Here is an 18,978-nt window from a genome sequence, read left to right as displayed (position 1 = left end):
GTCGGTGCTAATAAGGCCTCGCGACACGTAGAAGTACAGTTCTTCCGGTAGCCTCTTACCACTGAACTCGTGGATATCACTCGGCGCTTTGTCTAAGCTCTTCGGCTCGATCCGGCCGTCCTCTACGTGCAATTAGTCACATGCTGACGTGTATACGAACTCGGAGACATACCGAGCACTAATATCGGATGCTTAATTGCGAACTTGGCTTTTCGAAATGCAACCAAGTACTCCTCGTCCCTTTGCTGCAAGCATACCGCATGTCCGTCTCCTCTGAAGCGGTCCAACAGAGCACGAGTTGCACCAAGTCTGCTACTTGGTGCTTCGGATTCGACCTCAGCGAAGGCAGGTAGGATGTTTCGCACACATCCAGCCAACAAAACGAGATCGGTAAATGTATCCGCAGACATTGACTTGGCTTGACACGCTTTTGCTTCGACCCACTGAATGGTATTGTCCTGTAACACCAATGTCGTGGTCAGCATATGGCACACGCCTGTAACCGCGGAAAGTTCGAATGGAGGCATATGAGGTGGACATGCGTACCTCCCACGAAATAGACGTAACGACCTTGTCTGCGCCGAACACAAGAGAACCAGCGGAGCCGGTCACAGCGTCGACATAGTTGGTGCGCAGCAGGTAAACGAGTTGCGGTGCAACGGCATAAAGAGCGGTATAGATCTGCACACCTTGCCGGTGCAGATACGAGCGAAGCCACCGTATTGTGTGCTGAATACGGTACGTACATGCGTTGCCAAACATCTTGACTGCATCGTCGCCACGTCCGGAGTCGTAGATGGTCCAGGCGTCGTCAAGAATCTTGGCAGCTTTCTTCGCTTCACGGCTGACCATCGCACGGTCTCTGCTGGCAAAATCAAGGCCGCTGAAGACGAAGATTGGCTTAATGCCCGCATTGCGGAAGCTTTCAAGGTCATCATCCACATGCTTCCGTAAAGCGAGAGGGAGGCCACCTAGAGCAGGGAGAAGCGGTTCCCGGGTAAGATTGTTGGTTAACAGCGTCTCGAGGTACTCCTCAGCATCGAGACCGATGCGCCTTCCACGAAAGTGCTCGATAGACACATGTAGCGAGAAACCTTCGGCCTGCGACCATTCCTTGAATGCAGCCATGATGGGGAGACTAGCGATAGAATACGAGCAATAGCATCAACAGTGGTTGGTGATGGTACACTGCAGTATGGGAAAGCGAAGGCGATCCGGGGGATGTGCATGTGAAGAGCGATGGTTGCGGATGCCCCCGCACGCTAAAGCATGAGCTTATGCAGGAACAGTTTCACCGTCAGTAACTTCAGTCGTTATAACCTCTCATAAACCCGTAGAGGCTTTCTGCATATTCCCTGCTGTTCGAGCACTCTGTGCTGCACCAGTTTGGCAAGACATGAACGACAGTTCCAGAGCTGTTCCAACGATCCCGCATCCTTGTCAGAATCCATGATAACAGAACTGTGGGCGGAGTTGGCAGTCAGTCCACAACGACTGTTGACACTTACCGTTGCAGCGCCCACTACGGCCTCTACCAACCGTGTACTTACCACCGCGAGTCTGGAGACGACACATGTGCATCCCGCTGTGCCGCTTACGATCCATACGATAACGAATAGCGAGATCATGCCACATGAAAGGTTATCTCTGGCCTTCATGACTCGCATGCATCCTACAGGTTGTACGAGGCGGCTACTCTCCGCCGCAAATCTCCATCCAGCTCATGACGGTTGCCTTTATCTCACCGTGGCTCCAGTCATACTGCATCATGCGCCGCACTCGCGTTGATAATGTCAACCACCCCCCCTACATTGCTCAGCGTAGGCTCACACAACCCCACTTACTACGTCGTCTACGCTCCAGCATTGAGTGCATTTGCATGCAGATTCAGGTGCGACTTGTCGAGGCCAAAGAAGCTGCGCACCTCAATCCAACGTGCCTGTACCCACTACCGCAGTTTTCTGGGTCGCATGGCTGCTGACCTCGGTGCTACATAAAGACTCCAGATTTATATAACTGTAAGACGCTAGCGGAGCACGTTCGCTCTCTGGAGACACTTTACTCGCCAGTGACGGATTTCATCCCAGCGCTCTGCGCTCATTCGATGCTCGCGCCCCTCTTTTCGCGAGGTGAGGACCGTCCTGCATTCTCTCCGCTAACACACTCCACGTACAGGTACATCCAGGTCTCCGTGTTCAAAGACCGCATTCTCTGTTCAGTTTGCGATGCACGAAGTAGGGTGAAGGCTAATGGAGTTTCACGACCCACCGTTACTGTTGCTCGTTGCGCGAACAGGACCTTCAAGCATCGACCTGACGGCGCTGATGACTAGTCTACATCCCACGATCCAAAGAGTTCTGATCGAGCTGCCTGCTAACGGAACACATGAGCAAGAAGCCAAGAAAGAGGTCGGAGGTAAGCCTAAACCTGCGATGTCTTGTTCTCGATCCAATGCCCACCGCCGCCCATCAACTCCGTACCGCGGTCCAGCTCGGCCTCCTGCCGTTCGCCAAGCCACTCTCGCCGTGTCTTCAACAGACCCTGCTCGATATTCCAGGCTCGACCGCCCTCGATGTACATGGTCCCACCACTGAGGTTACCATCTGCCAGCACGCCGACGATAACGCGTGCAACATCTTCGGCTGAGTTCGAGGGTAGGCCGGCTGCTTCCCATGTCGACTCAATGCCGGCTACGAGGCGCGTGCGGGTCATCCAGGGGCAGATGGCATTTGTTCGGATGGGGTTAGGTTTAGCCTGCGAGAGCGGACTGCAACAGCTCTGTCAGCATTCTGTGAGCGTTCTGTACAGGAAGCTGGACGTACACTCTCAGTGACCTCATCAAGCCCAACACACCATGCTTGCTGGCGACATATACGTACAAGCCTGGATCTTCGCGAAAACCGGCCACGCTGCTTACGAGGGTGAGACTTTTATCCGTTGAGGTCCCATCTTGCGAGGACTGTTGTCGAAGGTATACGCTTGCGAGTCGTGCGAAGTACAGTGGGCCCTTCAGATTGACGTCTGCGACTTTCACAGACTTTACAGGCTCCTCCTTCACGCTCTCTGGTGTAAGTTCTGGGTCGAACATATTGCCCTGCTCACCAAGCCCGGCATTTGCAATTGCATGGTCGATACGACCGCACTCTGCATAAGCTGTTTCAAAGAGGCGAACATTGTCCAAGTACTGTGTGACGTCGCAGTGGACAAACTTGGCCCTGCTTTTACCATCCTTCGAGAGTTCCTTCTCGAGAGCCTGCCCGGGCTCGTCTAAGAGGTCGCCGAAAAAAATGTGGGCGCCGGCGGAGTGCAGGATGCGGACGAGCGACGCACCGACACCAAGTGCGCCTCCTGTGAGTACCACAACCTTGTCCTTCAATGAGGCAGCATCCGCGGGGTGGAATTGGGTCGTCATTGTACCGTTTCGGAAGTAGATGAAGAAGGGTGTACTTCCCAGTGACCGTGGCAACACCTACCCATCGTCACAACGGGTATCTAACCCATATCCGCGGTTCTGACCAGCACCAACCGTTCGGCATTTGTTGATCAACCTTCCAGACGACCGAACCCCTTGCCCCGCGGTAGCCCCGCCCTGTCCTGTTCCTGATGATCATTGCGGACAGTTTCCGCGGCATTCACTGGATCGAAAGACCCTTAGACGTCCGTCAAACGATATGGTAACTGCAGCGCGCGGACTCCAGGAATTCTCGAAGACGAATGGCATGCAAAGGCCAGCTTTTGTCTCCATGTTCTTATAAGCCTTCGGTAAGTGCAGTACAATACACTTCGTCTTACTTATGACAATTGCAAACACATCCTCCTCCACTCAGTGTCACATCCTCTTATTTGCCTTTCCGTCTCTGCACTTCCTAAACCATTCTAATGCTGAGTTGCACGCTCATATGCTCGTGAGACTCACAAAGCTGCACCCTTCGCTGGCACGTGCCGAGATTCATCGCTCACATGACGCTCGGCTTCTGTGAAAGCCGGCTCGTGTGACCGGCTTCGCCCCTTCATGAATCATTTCACACTTCCGCCTAACCATTTACGCCTGACATCTACCAACTCCATCTCGAACATGCTGCTGACCACATATCGTGCAACGTCCAAGTCCCTCGCCATCATCCTCCTACCAAACAACGACACCTAAGACAGCCACTCACGCCACTTCGGCTAAAGATCCTGCAGCTAACTGCGCCATCTCCACTATATCCCCACCATCACCGCCCGTGGCGGTCTAAGCGCCATCGGGTGGAGGCTGACACAAACTCCTGATCGTCGCGCGGCTGGCGACGGTTCAGCAGAAGTCTACCTAAGGCCGAGTCTATACGGTCTATACCATGGCAGACCCTTTCCACGTGGTCAATGGCGCTCTACCAGTCAACAACCAGATCTTCCCTGACTCGCAGCAGTATGCCGGGACGCCACCACCGGTCCAGCACGCCCGCGATCCTGCTGTACATCAGCGGACGTATCAGGCTTGGTATGGGCTTTCATAGCACCACCAAATCGTACTTTTATCTGCTAACACGTGTTCTAAAGCATCCCGTGCCGAAAGCGCAAGGTTCGTTGTGACCTAGGCTCCGTCGACAACCCGAACAAGCCACCATGTATGCGCTGCAGACGCGAGTCCAAGGATTGCTACTTCTCCTCTACTCGTCGTAAGAAGAAGGGTGCGAACGGCGAGGATGCTGGCTTCGCCTCAGATGATGACAGCCTGGTGGAGGTAAAGACTAGCAGGAAGCGAGCCAGAGCATCGACTGTCGAGGAAGATGAAGACTCGATGGAAAGGCCGCGCACACCTGGCGGCTCAGTCGGAAGGACGCAGCCATTGCGCAGGCCGGAGCAAAAGAGACCTGTCAAGCATACCGAGGAAGATGAGCAGGCAGCAGAGCAGTCGGCCGCCATGCTGCAGGCTACCGAGATTCACAGCGGGCACGATGCGCTCAAGGTGCTGTACGAAGCAGCTAAAATTCGGGAGCGCCTCAACAGCCGCGAAGCGCTCGAGCGTCCTAACTTCAGCGGTACGTCACCACTGAATATGACTGCGGCTATTAGTCCGGTCATGGAGCGCATTGGTACCGGAAGCTACAACCACGGCGGCATGAGCATCATCCAGGACGATCCAGTATGGCGCACGAATGGTGGCTCGCAAAGTCATGTTCGAAGCTCCTTTGATGGCACCTCGAATGACAGTACAAGCTACGTTACCGCGGTGAATGCATGGTCTCGTTTCCGGTTCGTGCGTGAAGGCTGGTTTACGGCTAAGGAGGCCATTGACTATATCCAGTACTTCTACAAGTATCTGGCCCCTCTGACGCCCGTCGCTTTACCGGACTTCAGACCGTTCGAAACGCACCAGCGATTACTGGAGAAAGAGCCCATGCTCACCATCACCATGTTACTCATCGCCTCCCGTCACGCCAAGCTGGAGGGACCCGGCTCTGTCAGTCGCCCGTACGAGATCCATAAGAGGCTCTGGAGCTACCTGCAGGGCATGATCAACCGTGTCGTCTGGGGCCAAGAGCAATTCGGCGGTGGCTTCTGCGGCGCTGGCAGCGAGCCGGCAAGCGATGTCAACCCACTTTCTCGCCGCGGCCTGCGTACGCTTGGCACGGTGGAATCTCTGGTGCTACTCACGGAATGGCACCCACGCATGATGCACTTCCCACCAGATGAGGCTGATAGCGAGCTCATGATGCCCGTAGAGCCGGTCAAAAGGGCGAACCGTGAGATGATCGACGAGCAGCAAGGCTTGACAGCCCACCGTATGGACGCTTGGCTCGAGCCAGTCTGGCGTAGCGACCGCATGTGTTGGATGCTCCTCGGCATGGCCATGTCCCTTGCCATGGAAATAGGTGTCTTCGACATCACGGACTGGAACAGGCACAACAAATATCAGCTCGGTGCCATCCTTAGCCCTTCCGCCGAAGATTTGGAGACGTACAACAAGCGCCGCGGCAGTGTCAGGGACTTGCTACTGGTATACGTCACGCAGACTAGCGGTCGGCTTGGCCTCACCACAATGCTCCCAAGTGACTACAGCAAACCGGAAGACAGTGAGCTGTTTAAGCGAGGTGTCGGCCAGCATGGCAACATGCAAGAAACTGTGATGCACTTCTGGCTGCGCATGGCGGCTATCATCCGCGAGGGTAACCAGCAGATCTTCGCGAACAAGGCTTTTACGCGCGACCTCATCAAGAATGGCGATTACAAAACTGCCATTGAGCGCATGCAGGAGCCGCTCGCTGCGTGGCTGCAGGAGTTCCGGGCGTGCACGTCAATGCCCAAGTACATGCGTGCGATTCTAATGATTGAGTACAACTACTGCAAGGTCTATCTCAATGCGCTAGCGCTGCAGGCTGTGGCCGAGCGCTGCGCGAATGAGCAGCCGGTGCAGAATCTGTTCGAAACGCCGGTCGAGGCTGCCAAATCCGCCATCTCGACCAACGGCATCCGCATTGACAGTGCCATACAACCGCAAACGCTGGCGAAATGGCTCGGCGGCGATCGCAAGTACATGCTGGCGGTAGGCGACGCGGCGCGTAATCTCCTGAAGGTGGTCGTCGACGATCTGTACCCGCAGGAGTATCTCCGCCACGCCCCCGTTCGGACCTACTTCCGCGTTATTAGCACTGCGATGATGCTACTCAAATCCTTCTCTCTTGGCGCAAGCGAGAGCGACATTGTGGAGTCGCTTCAGCTTCTTGACCGTACAGTCACTGCCCTCAAGACTTGCATTGTGGATGATGTGCACGTTGCCAGTCGCTTCGCTGAGCTGCTGCAGACATTAAGTGACAACCTCAAGCCAAGGCTCGTCAGGATCTCCGCAGATGGTCGTGCACCAAGGAGTGGCAGGATCAGTCAGCGCGACACACCCGCTCCTACGCTTGGCCCGAGCGAGCTGGGCATGAGATCCCGTGCTCCTTTTGCTTCGACAACTTCGGCTCAGGCAGTTGCAGGCGCCATGCAGACGCAGCAGCAGCGGCAACAGCAGCTTTGGAACCTCAACGGCAGCTTCGACAACACACTACCCGCAGCGACAAGTAGCAACTTCGGCAACACTGTTAACGGTATCTCAGACAACCTACACGATCTCGGCGAGAGCGACATGATAGTCATGCCTCCACCCAACTACCTTTCCTCCCCAATCAAGTCCAACATTCCATACATGGGCGCCTACGATCCAGTGCATGGCACCAACACCTTTGGCATGCCGAACAACCACAGTAGCAACAGCCCGCAGGAGGACTGGTTAGCCCTGCCCCTCAACAATCTGTATGGTTATGGTGGGAACGACCACCACGCGGTCGTCAGACAGACGATGGGTGGGCCGGTTATTGATGGGCATGATATGCTCGAGGTTCTTTTCGCGGATGGCAATGGCTTCGATGGTGGGCAGAACGGCTATAACGAACTCTCCGGGCAGTATCGCGGCAGCGATGAGTTCGGTGGGAATTAGCGACTCTTACGGCTACCCAGCTACAGCAACCTACGATAAAGTCTACGTTCACCTTTCCACTTACGGCCGCCTTTACGACTTACGGCTTACGACCTTTACGAGACTGCTTCAAGCGCCGGCTTAACGGCTGCAGACGATCATTTCGAAGACCTTACCAGCGAGCGCGCATAATGACTATGCTCTGGGGTCGCTTCAGCGTTTCACTATAGACACTGCTTCCAGCGGCTCATCAGTTACGGCGTGCATTTCAGCGGTACCTCGAGTGCTTACCATATTTGATTTGATCAGCAAATACCCTCCAGATGAGCTCAATATTATCCTACCGAGTAAAGGCACGTCACAACGTGAGTTGCCGCTAAACATTTTCTCTGGCACTATGGAGCAGGTTTCCCTCCCCACATGTATAACGCACCGATCTGCATGTCCATCATCGCCTTGCGTTACATACCTTCGTTCGCCAGCCGATGAACCACAGGCACCGAGCTTGGCGGCACGCTTCCATACTCGCATATCACCATGCGAATGTATTCTGCAGGCGTTACATCGTACATGAGGTTTAATATCTGCAGACCAGCAATGTCCTTCCAGTCACGCAGCGACCGTACGGCACCGCCATTTGCATCGTCTCCACCTTTACTGATTTCTTGATTCGAGGCCTGGTTCTCGGCATGAGCTTCTACACGAGCTGGCAGAAACAGCTCTTCTGAAGGCGCCACCTCGTTCATGACAATACTGTCTAGCGTCACCCTATCGCTGAACTTGACCGACTCGCAGCACACAATGACCGGAATGTGCTCCTCATGCGCCGCCAGAGCTATACTTGCTGTGCCGACCCTCGACTGCAGTCGCCCGTTACTGAGCATAGCATGAGCGCCCAGAAGCACCAGAGACGCCTGCTTGACCGCATGCGTAATGCCGGAAAATGGCAGGTATTCCACCTCTATCCCAGCGCGCATAAGTGACGTGGCCAACTGCTTGCCCTCGAACAGAGGCCTTGCATCGACTATGACCACGCGGAATTCCGTACCATTGGCGTAAGCTTGGAGGATGGTTTTCTCGACAATAGAGCTCTTCCCGTAAGTTAGTAGAACAGCGCCTTTCCTGATCTGAGCGCTGGCGGTGGTGGCAATAGCCTGGTCGGAGATGGTGATACGCTCGTGCACGAAGCGGTCAATCTCTCCGCACAAGAAGTCTTTGGCTTCTTGCTCCGGCATGTTCGGATCGACCTTGCCGATAAGGTTCTTTAGCCAGCGGATGGCATTGCCCATAGACATCGAGATAGGCCGGCAAGATTTGAGGTAATCAATTTGAGGGCTTAGGTAGTGCGAGTTCAGATGCCGGGAAAGTGCCCAGTTGTTTGGCGTCGTGTAGGCTTGTATCGATTCTTTGAAGGCGAGGAGCATGGCGACGCACCGCGCGCTGCTGCCGCAGATCTCATAGCTGCTCATTTGGAAGCCGAGCGCGAGGACGGCAGGGTGGATGTCTTTCGACGCTCCTTCAATCGTATGGCGGCGAGGCTGAGTGTATAGGTGGCTGAAAAGCTCGACTTGCTTACTGCCCTTCTTCGGCTGCTCTCGCTCTTTGGTGGCGTCGCTTTGTGACGGTCTTCGTCGCAGCGGCAGAGACTGCTGTGATGATCCAGGACGTTCATGATGCTTGCTGTCCAAGCTCGCCTGCTTGTTCTGCTTCTGCTGTGGCTGTTGGCTCTTCTGCTGACCACCTTTCGGCCTTGTGTCCGGTGGCTGCTTTGCTGGCGAAGGCTCCTCTACTGTGCCGTTTGTTGCTGGCGGCTCACTGGGCTCCACACCCTGCTGCTCCTTCTGCACAGCTCTTCGAGCCTGTTTCTCCGCCTTTGCCTTCTTCTTCAGTTCAGCCGGAGACAGCTTTGGCTCTTCGGGAATGGCAGCCGGAGGCTTTGCTTGCTCAGATGCAGTCACGGGCTCCGGCATCGTATCGGCTGCGCTATAACGTTCCTTCAACAGGATATGCCTGCTTGATCCGGTGAAAGTGCGGGTCGTACACTGCGATCAGATTGGCTGTAGTCTTCTCGTTCGAGATTGTGTGTATTCGTCGCGAGTTGCGGCAAAGTTGGGAGCGCTCCATCCTTAACACAAAGGCGCCATATTGTTCTGACTCAGTAGATTGCAGTGCGATAACCTGTTGGACCTAGATGCTGCGTGTTCGAGGTTGATCTGACGACAACGATCCATATCCAGTCCGTGTAACCCGTTGAATTGGTATTGCTTGGTGGGGGCGGTGCTTGTCGAGAGTGTGTGAAGTAATGCTTTGAACAGAGGTGGTGCTGCAGGCTTTCTCCGCGAAACTTTGTTTAAGCCTTGCGTGAGTCAGAGCGACGGCAGCAATATAGGACTACGAACATAAAGCCTCTATCCTTACAGTATGATACACTAAGCGATGCAACCCCAGCGCCATCGCTAATGCACTTGCAAAGTCCTCGCTGCACCATATAAATGCCAATGCCATGCCACGCCAGTCCTAATAGTACGCCGACCACCCACAAAACAGCGTTGCAAGGTTCTTCTCATCCGACGCCTGTTGAATCAACTCATTGACGGTCGCCGCCGTGCTGAGCGTCGTACTCAGCTTTGTCTCCACAATGCCCAGTGCCCTGTCTCCTTCAGCGGCACCGTGCTCTTTCCGCTCTGAGCTTGGAACATCCACACCGATTCCGTTGCGACCCGTCTCTTGCGCATCCTGCATCTTCTTCGCTTTTCCCGACGATACGGTCCAGCTGACGAGCGGATCATACCGCAGCACGTTCAGCAAAGTCATGATGCTGCCCTTGTCTTCTCGCAGGGCGTCCATCGTGAATTCACAGCAACGCCGGAATACGCCTTCTGTCTTCGTGATGCCCATGCCATCAACGACGTCTCTCGTTAGCCGGAAAGGTACCATTTCTGGTACTGGCAGCACCCTCCCAGCTTCGAAAGCGATACCCAGATCAATGTGCACAACCTCTCCGCTGTTCGCGTCCAGCAGGATGTTTTGGATATGACGGTCACCGACCCCGAGGACGTACCCAAGGATGGAGATCGCAGCGGTCGTGCGCGTATAAGCAGTACGCTTCGTGAACCATTCGTCTGGTTCTTCGAAGTTTTCAAAGAAGAAAAAGCGAAGCACAGGCGGTATCTGCTCGCAGACCTTTCTGTATTCCTTCACACGTGCGTCCTGAGACATGCGCTCGACACTCCTGATCTTGTCTGCTGCGACAGAAGGTTTCATGCCGCTTGGATAGTACTTCTGGTGCGCCGGCTTGAGATAGTCACCGATGGCAATCGAGTTCGCCACAAACTCAATAATGCCTGACCTCGGCGCAAGTGGGATGACTTTGTAAGTACGGACTGTCAGATTGCGCCGACGGGTGTCTTTGTGCTTGCTCAACATCTTGCTGACCTCTCCGAAAACTTGCTCCATGATTGCGTCTTGCCGAAGATCGTCATTAAATTTGAAAAGCTCTCTATACACCTTCCCATCGGTCCCGCGCGCAATCAGCAACTTCGGATGGCTCTGGCCGCCCATGATGCGCATCTCAGGTGCAAAGCCTGCCACCTCGGGAACGTCATGGTAGCGTCCGTCAGGTCGCAGTGGGACGCTGACTGTAGCAGGCGGCACGCGAAGATTGCGTATGTTGGATGTCAATCTCGCTGCAGGAGGGAAGTCGGCGATTGCAATCTTGCTGACATTCGAGCCGTTGTTTGGGCTTTGAGCGAATCGGTTATACTCGTTATCTGCTCTAAAGACTTTCTTGACCAGATCTCCAGTATCTGGGAGCGTCTGAAGTGCATTTCTAATGCGCTGTGCTGCTCGGTAGCGAGATTGTGCCGCCTCGTCATTCGGCTGCTCGGGCTCCCTCGTCGTTGCGTAGAGGTGGTGCAGTGTGTGATATGGATGTTCGGCGCACAAGCGTTGTACAAGACCTCGAAGTGATGACTGAAAGCTTGACAAGTCGGTGTACTCGAGTCGTGACATCAGCTGGTTGTTGAGAACAGCGAACTTCCAGCTGGGCACCTCGCTCAAATGCTTAGCGACCACGGGGTTGGCGACAGGGGAGTCAGCGTTCTCAAACCACATTGCGAAGAATCGCAGGACACTGATGTCATGGTCGTCCGAAGCACGTAGCGCCAGCATGTAGTTCTGCAAACTCTGCTGCATGAACTCATCTCGACTTCTTCTCAGTCGTTGCTGTTCTTCGCTGTAAATAGCGTACCATTGCTCCGCCCTTCCAGCTTGCCTATTGAAGTCGTTCCGGTCATCTGTGTTCTTCATCTCTTTCTGGAGCTTTCGAAGTCGCTCGGCCTCCAGCTTCTTCTTCTGCCGTAGTACTTCTAGACGATCCAGATCTTCAGTGACAGCCGGTGACTGAAGTTGACCATCGCAAAAAGATGCGAATTGGAAGAAGACTTCCCCGGCCTCGACCCCTTCGGCACGGCCGCGTAGATCCTTGATAGCGGACTGTAAGTGGTTACTCAGTATCTCTTCCGGTCTCTCGAGGCGAGCTTGTGCAAGCTGAGACGCAAGGATAGCCTGCAAACCGGCTTGTCCGACCGGAATGTCTTGGCTGTCGCTATCGTTCGTCCTCAGAATGCCCTTCAGAAACTGTACCGAAGCTGCAGCCTCGCCGGTGGCCCACAGTGCGGATGCCGTCTGCCGTTGAGTCGCGGCGCTGACCTGTAAGCCAAGCTCTTCCGCTTGTGCGGCGAGCACTTTGACTTGCGCAACGGCGGAGAGGGCTTCTTGCAGGAAGTCGTGCCCCTGCGCAAGCTTTGCATATTCCAGCTGCGACGATATCTCCAGCAGCTTCATCTTCTTCGGACTCAAGTGCATCTCTCGCAGCAAGGTGGGATTCTGAGCAAGCACGCTGAGAAGACTCGAGTGACTGACAGCGAAGTCATTGACATCTTCAAAGCGGGCGTGTCGAAGCCAGTCATGCCGTGAGCTCATCCTGTCAGTCACCGCACGAAGTGCGCCGTCTCCGGGACTCCGAATGACCTCCGCAGTCCCTACTATGGTGGCAAGAGTATTGCACCATGACCAGGGAGGCGATGCCGCGTGCGTGACATCCCGATGTTTCGTAACGTGCTGGAGGAGAAGTCCATCAAGCCTCTTTCTGAGCTGCTCAGGATTAGTAGCGCGACTGAGATCTTGGAAGCAGGTGAAGCAAGTAGCCTGGTCTCCACCCGAGGCTTCAGGTATCGTCAAGTCCCATTGCTGCAACTTCTGTGCTGCACGAAATACGTCAGGCGCGGTGTGTTCCGTGCTGGTTGTACGGCTGGAGACTAGCGCCAGCTGTAGACTGTGCAGGTTTAGAGTTGACAGAGACCGCATTAGACCAGTAGTATCTGTGCTTAGGGCTTGATGCTGCATCCGCATTACGCTATCCAGCTTTGCAGCGTGCAGCATCAGGCCCTTGTACCCGGCGCCCTCGTAGTCGAGCCTGTCGAGCACCGAATCCAGTGTCGCTGGCTGCTGTACTCCGTAAAACGAATCAGGCTCATCAATTTGTTTGAAGATGCGAAGGAGTAGCTCGTCCGATATGTCAACGTGCTGGAACTGAGAAAGTGATGCTCTGCTTGATGTCCGCCGATTCGGTGGTGCTGTCGGCAACGCGCTCTCAGCGAACATCAATGCTGCTGTGCCCATTCCACAGCGAGTCGCAGCTTCTGCCGAGACCAACAGGTCAACATCAAGCCACTGAAGACGGTCGACTCTCGTAGCTTCTCCAGGATAAGGCTGTCTTCGGAGGTACAGAAGGAGCTGGATTAAAGAACACTGTCGAGACAACAACGCAGCGTCTCGTGCCATGAGGTGGTCGCTGATGGATTGGGAAAGCTGTGTCTTGAGCTTCTGCACAGTATTGATCTCATGAACGAGCAGGATATGAGCCACGGCGGGTAGAAGGTCAGCAGCCAAACCCGACACTCTCTGCAGGATTGGAGGAAGCGTAGGTAGGATGGCTGCCTTGGGAGAGGACTGACACAACGCGGTCGCTAGGCTGAGGATCCAAGCGCTGCTAGCGTATGAAGGACGCATCTCCAGAGCGGTACTCAGTTGCAGCGGAGTCGCTAAGAAAATTTCCGATAGGTAGGGCTGGTAACCATAGGTGCCGTCTGCGATCGCTGGCGTAAGAGAGTGAGGCAACGCCTGTTCAAACCTCAAAGCATCATCCCCACTTTCGAAAGTGTATTGAATTCGTCGCAGCGTCCATTCAGCAAGACCGGCCACATCACGCTCAGAGGTGAAGACCAACTCGGAAAGTCGACGGCCAATCTCTGCCTCCGAGTAGGCAAGCGCGTTGTTCAGTGCATTCTTGTGAGTAGATTGCAGGTTCTGGGGGCTTTTCAGTGGATATGGTCGACGGCCCTGCGCCGCATAGGCCCGACCCATAACCTGAGCTGACCAGGTCGCGAAACCATTGCTCGGCTCGTGCGTCCCTAGCAAATGCCACAGAGCGTCCACGTAAAAGATGCACCCGGAGTCCTCGCTAAGACAATCTTCGTCAGTGGAGTGCGATGGCTCGAAACTGTTAGTCAATGCGGCCAAAGCTTCCTTGCAATGGGCGGACGACATGATACCATCGACGGACTGCATCTCCGCGAGAAGAAGCAGAAGCAGCTTACTCTCAGGCGTGCCCTTGCGACCATTACCTGGCAGATTGACAGCACGAAGTGCCTCAACCAGCTCGTCGAATCTACCCTTCCTGGGAGACGAGTACGTAGACCGAAGCTGCTGCAAATACTTCACCAGCCATGCGTGAAACTTTTCCATGCTTCGCACAGTGTCTTTGTGCTGACTCTCCTGCGTGGTGCTTTCATGTCGAGTGATTGAGTGCTGACGCATTTGCAACACCATCAGTGTCACGATGCCACAGGCGAAAGAGATTGCCTCGGGTTGCTTCAGATAATGTTGTCCGCGTTGCAGGAGGTACTGAACGATCCCTAGAACGTCATCTGCGCACTCGCTAACGCTGAGAAACGCGCGGACAGAGTGCATGAGCATTTGAAGTGGATATCCGGAGAGTGCGACATCGCCCGCCATGGCGATCAAGATTCTCATCTTCCTAAGCATCATGCAGACATGCAAAGGGCCAAGCGCGTCATCCATGGCATCTGTGATCATGCGAGCCGTGAGTGTGAACGAGGAGCAGTCCCAAGGCTGCGCGGGATCTCGCGAAGTTCGCCTGCATAGTCGCTCAATCTGTTCTGGGAGAAACTTGATCTTGAAGGACGGCTGTTGGCCTGGAGGGAGTGTACGCGGAGAGTGGCCGTAGGTTTTCATCTCTGCTATCGCTTTTGCCTCGGCAGTGAACGAAGCCTTCTTCTCCAACCACTTGTCCTCTTTATCGCCATCGTCAAGCTGAAGAGACAGGTAAAAGTGTCCCATGATCGCGGGAAAGTGGTCGGTGGCGAGCTTGCGGTACTCTTCTTTCCCACCGACCAAGTTGCGTAGCCTTCCCTCGCTCGTAGCACCGCCACTGTGTTCCGATGAAGGGCTGATGTCCCAGCTGATCGCATACGCAGCAGATTGCGCAAAGGACTGTCGGGCAAGCTCTTTTGCGGTAGTCTTAAGCGACGTGGTTACAACGTGCATGCCGTCGTCTTTGCCACGCGCCAGCAGCTGCGCCACGGTTTCGCTCCGGTTCCGCTCCAGTAGTTGGGTGAGTGATGCGTACTCGAAAGCGGCGTATGGCAGTCCATTGACGGTGCGCTCCTCCAGCCAAGTGTGCAACAGCTGTGGAGCGAAAAGCCTGAAGAGCGTCTGGCAGGAAGCATAGCCGAGTGCGGTTGCTAGCTCTTTAAAACATCTAGCGGCATATGGCGCCGCGTCCGGGATCCGACCGGCGGTTTCGAACATGTAGTAGACACACTGTCTCCGCAGGGAGTGCCACGCCGAAGCCAATCGCGACAAGAACAGAAGCCTCACAGCTAAACCTTCCAGCCAGTCAGCGTCTATGGGAAGGTTGTCATGCAGATCATCAAACACTGATTCATGTTTGGAGAGGACGAAGCGGCTGAAGATGCTCGCTATGCCACCCGTCATGTGATACAGCACTTTAAAGTTGTTACACTTCAGCAACTTGAAGAGGCTGGTTCGGGCAGACTGCACGTCTTGGTCCCGTCCGTAGTCGGGATCGATATTGCACAGCTGCAAGACGAGCGAGGCAAGGCGGATCTGGACATGCATCGAAAGCACACCACTGCCTTGTGCTTCAATATAATAGTCGTAGATGTCGACGCCCAAACCAAACAGACTTCGGTTCGAAGAGTCACTCAGTGCTGGAAGAACGCTCTGCGCCATGTTAAGTAGAGCCGTCAAAGCGGGCTCCGAACGCCTGCGATCGTAAGCGGCCAGCATGCTTTCTGACCAACTTTCGAACATCATCTCCGTGTCTGCAAGGTCAAAACGCAAGCCTATTCGAGGTAAAGCCGCGATGGCAGCGTGTCCAGCAATGACCGTCTCCGGCGGCAGTGACAGAATGTATTCTCGAACCGTCACGGAAGCGGGCCGAGAGCTGGGATCATTGGAAAGTAAATGTTGGTGCGTGTCCCGCGTTGCTATTGACCATAGCTCGACATTGGCTCTGACAGCATAATTGGAGTATTCCACGGCGGCATACGATTGCAGCCTACTTTGTATAAGGGTATCCGCTCGTCGAGCGGCCCTGCTGCCCTGCGAGTCATAGTCGTCATCAATCTCCATCGGCTCCTCGTCTTGAAAGGCATCTGTGCTTTGAAGCAACCGACGACGGACAGACAAGATGTTGGCCAAGTGACAGCCCAGTATCTTCTCAGCTTCAGAGCTTTTGGCTTCACGTGACCGGATGTGTGGCATCAACGGTACGCAAGCCCTGGAGTATGCTTGGATGATTGCGTCAATCACACCTTGACCACAACTTGTGCTTTGACCAACGGTAGAGATTGCTGTTAGTAGTCCCTTCAGTTCCTGTTGAATTTGCTGCTGTCTCCTAACGTCTTGAAATGTAAGATCATGTGCAACTATGGCCATGAAGTAACAGGAGTCGAATGCTGACGAATACGCATCAAGGCTTCCTCTCCCAGTGCCAAGATGCTCGTCCCAAATGGCTCGCATTGAGCGCAGCTCAGAAAGCAGGTAGCTTAGCAGCCAATTTTCGCGACCGGGGCGCACCATGGTCTGATGCTGCTCCGCCGTCACTGGCAGGTCTTGCAGGCGCGGATTGGTCGCTTTCGTGATGGATTGACCCAGTAGTAAGTAGGAGATCATGGGATAGGTATCTTGGCAAAGCGTCCAGGCTTGACCGACACTGTCGTAAACCGGCAGAGGCGTAAGTGTCGGACGAGGTGAGCAGAGATTGAGGCACACACAGATCAGTTGCACAACGTCGTTGACCTCAAACGTCTGACGAAGCGCGAAAAGATGCACCCTGTCTGTGAGCCTTCCAGGTGCGAATCCTTTCAGAAGCCAATTGAGCCCGCCTTCCGCGAGCTTCGATGCACTGCTGCGTCTTAAGTCCAGGGAGCGTTCAATGATCCTGGCAAGAAGTTGCATGCCCGCGTCAGATAAAGTAGCCGGCCCTCCAAGATCTATCGACTCGCTGAGTGTATGCATGAAGTCTGTCGCTGCGCCATGCTGACCGAGCTCTAGCCGTAGCATGAGGTGCAGCAAGTGGCACGCCGCACGACTGGTAGCAGCATTAGTCATAGCACGGCCAGCGAGCTGCCAGATATTACCCCATCTGTCTGTGAGGGCATCGTCTGAGGCATTAGTCTGGGATGCGCAGCTAGCCAGGGCCAGGAGCGCCCACGACGAGACAGTGGTATTGTCGTCGGCACAGCTTGAGGAAAGCGCATCGATCGCCTCGCTCATCATCTCAACTGTCACCAACGCTTGCTGAGCATACACCGCCACTACTTGAAGCGCGCCTATGCGTGAGGATGACGGCCCAACGCGCGTGGCGGCAATGACTTCCTGGTATTCATTCGACGTTCGCTGCCGTTTATGGGGTCTCGGACGGTCGTCTTCTGCGCCAGAAACACGGCTAACTTCCACGCCATAACTGAGCATTTCCACAAGCGTTGCAAGGACGGATACGACTGTCCATTTGTGCTCTGCATGAGAATTAGGTGATCTTGGGTCTGCTGGGAAGTTGCCAGGTTGTAGTTCGAAGATCGCAGTGCCAATATGCCTTGCACCCTCACTCAACTCAGGCACTATAGCCAGCCGTAAGTGGTCAACCTGAAGCTGGTCTCTCTCGAAGCGTTCATAGTAGTCACTCCGTAGAACGTCTGCTAATCCTGAAAGTTCGCCTCGGAGCGTGAGCGCCTGGTCAGTATGCATCAAATGTTCGAGGTATGGGCGAAGGTAGAGGAGCATGATACAGAGCTCATCTCGAAGATCAAATGTCTTTTGAACGCGACCCCAGTGTGCAGCTGCCAACCGGATCATATGGCTTGCGCCTTGCTTCGTGAGCGTAATGTTCTCGGTCCGCGACCATGCCAGAATATGGTTGATAGTACTGAACGCTTTCTGTGGTACCCTGTTTGCAAGCTGAGCGTGCTTAAGATGATCAATGACTGTCCAGAGGACAGCCGATCCCTTTGACCCTACGGGCGCATTAGGTGCCGACGTTAACAGGTCTAAGCTTGTCACTATTTCGCCAATGACTTGCTTCGTAAGCGTGCGCTCTGTTTGCGATGCGCTAGATTCCTTGACCTGTGACCTTGAAGATCTATAGCTGGATCCATTAACAGTGCGACTGATGGAAACATTCTCCGCCCCACCGACAGCACCGTCTTCTGGAAGATCAGCAGTACATTGTGTCACGAGGTCGACGCAGAACTGGACAACACGACTCCATTCCGCCCGCGGCAAATGTTCAATATGGGGAGTGAAAGACAGGATCGCATTGAAGGCTCGTGTATAGTCAAGCGCAAGGGGCAGACAAATGCCTCCACCGGAAAGAGGTAGTGTCTGGATGACATGGTCAAGCAGTGCTTTGACCGTCTTACCCTTTACGTGTGCAGCACCGATCTCGACCGCAAGACGTAGAGCCGTTGCTAAGTCTGAAAGCCGCCTCTCTGTCGATGAGACCGCGGTCTTCGTGCTGCCTTTGAGCCAGGCAGACTGCTCCGCAACCACGAGCCGGAAAAGAACCTCATAAACATGATGGTATGATGCATCGTCGAGCAACGAAGCACCTGATTGACGTTGATTGTGTCTCAGAATATGCGTAAGATTTTCGATGCCTTCCTTGCGTGTCTTCACTAGGCTTGATTCAACTTGGTCCAAAGCTTCCTTGAGTGTGATTTCGCCGCCCATGGTGGCCAGTATTGGCCTTGCAGCGGCACTCTCCTCGCGGACATGGCAGTATGTCGCTGAACGTAATCTAGGAGGCGAGCTCGTTTACGTTTTGGTACCTTGTGCGCAGTACGTGAATGGCAATGTAAAGTGGAGAGTGAGTTTCTTTCACGAGCGTGGATTAAATAGGTACATGTAATTGCTGATCTGATTACGCACGGGCC

General features: G+C 54.5%; 4 protein-coding genes across 4 annotated transcripts; 1 reads left to right on the top strand and 3 right to left on the bottom strand.

The window, feature by feature from the left end:
- Positions 1-2,026: 2,026 nt before the first annotated feature.
- Positions 2,027-3,412, bottom strand: BAUCODRAFT_573830 (uncharacterized protein; the record flags this gene model as incomplete). The annotated part of the gene is made up of 2 exons (XM_007676552.1): positions 2,027-2,754; positions 2,807-3,412. 2 exons carry the CDS (start codon positions 3,410-3,412, stop codon positions 2,422-2,424), a joined length of 939 nt encoding a protein of 312 aa, XP_007674742.1. The 3' UTR covers positions 2,027-2,421.
- A 636-nt stretch (positions 3,413-4,048) lies between these two features.
- On the top strand, positions 4,049-7,894 carry BAUCODRAFT_31811 (uncharacterized protein). Its single transcript, XM_007676153.1, has 2 exons — positions 4,049-4,480; positions 4,540-7,894. Exons 1-2 carry the CDS (start codon positions 4,338-4,340, stop codon positions 7,457-7,459), a joined length of 3,063 nt encoding a protein of 1,020 aa, XP_007674343.1. The 5' UTR covers positions 4,049-4,337; the 3' UTR covers positions 7,460-7,894.
- A 5-nt stretch (positions 7,895-7,899) lies between these two features.
- On the bottom strand, positions 7,900-9,408 carry BAUCODRAFT_67383 (uncharacterized protein; the record flags this gene model as incomplete). The annotated part of the gene is made up of 2 exons (XM_007676479.1): positions 7,900-9,201; positions 9,265-9,408. The coding sequence occupies 2 exons, from the start codon at positions 9,406-9,408 to the stop codon at positions 7,900-7,902; spliced, it is 1,446 nt and encodes a 481-aa protein (XP_007674669.1).
- Positions 9,409-9,772: 364 nt separating this feature from the next.
- BAUCODRAFT_31809 (uncharacterized protein) lies at positions 9,773-18,900 on the bottom strand. The gene has a single exon (XM_007676152.1). The coding sequence runs from the start codon at positions 18,773-18,775 to the stop codon at positions 9,956-9,958; it is 8,820 nt and encodes a 2,939-aa protein (XP_007674342.1). The 5' UTR covers positions 18,776-18,900; the 3' UTR covers positions 9,773-9,955.
- Between the last annotated feature and the right edge of the window lie 78 nt (positions 18,901-18,978).

Source organism: Baudoinia panamericana, assembly GCF_000338955.1.
Source record: "Baudoinia panamericana UAMH 10762 unplaced genomic scaffold BAUCOscaffold_4, whole genome shotgun sequence".
Taxonomy (NCBI): Eukaryota; Fungi; Ascomycota; class Dothideomycetes; order Mycosphaerellales; family Teratosphaeriaceae; genus Baudoinia; species Baudoinia panamericana.
Note: the sequence above shows the minus strand (reverse complement) of the source record. Positions and strands in the feature narration are given on the sequence as shown.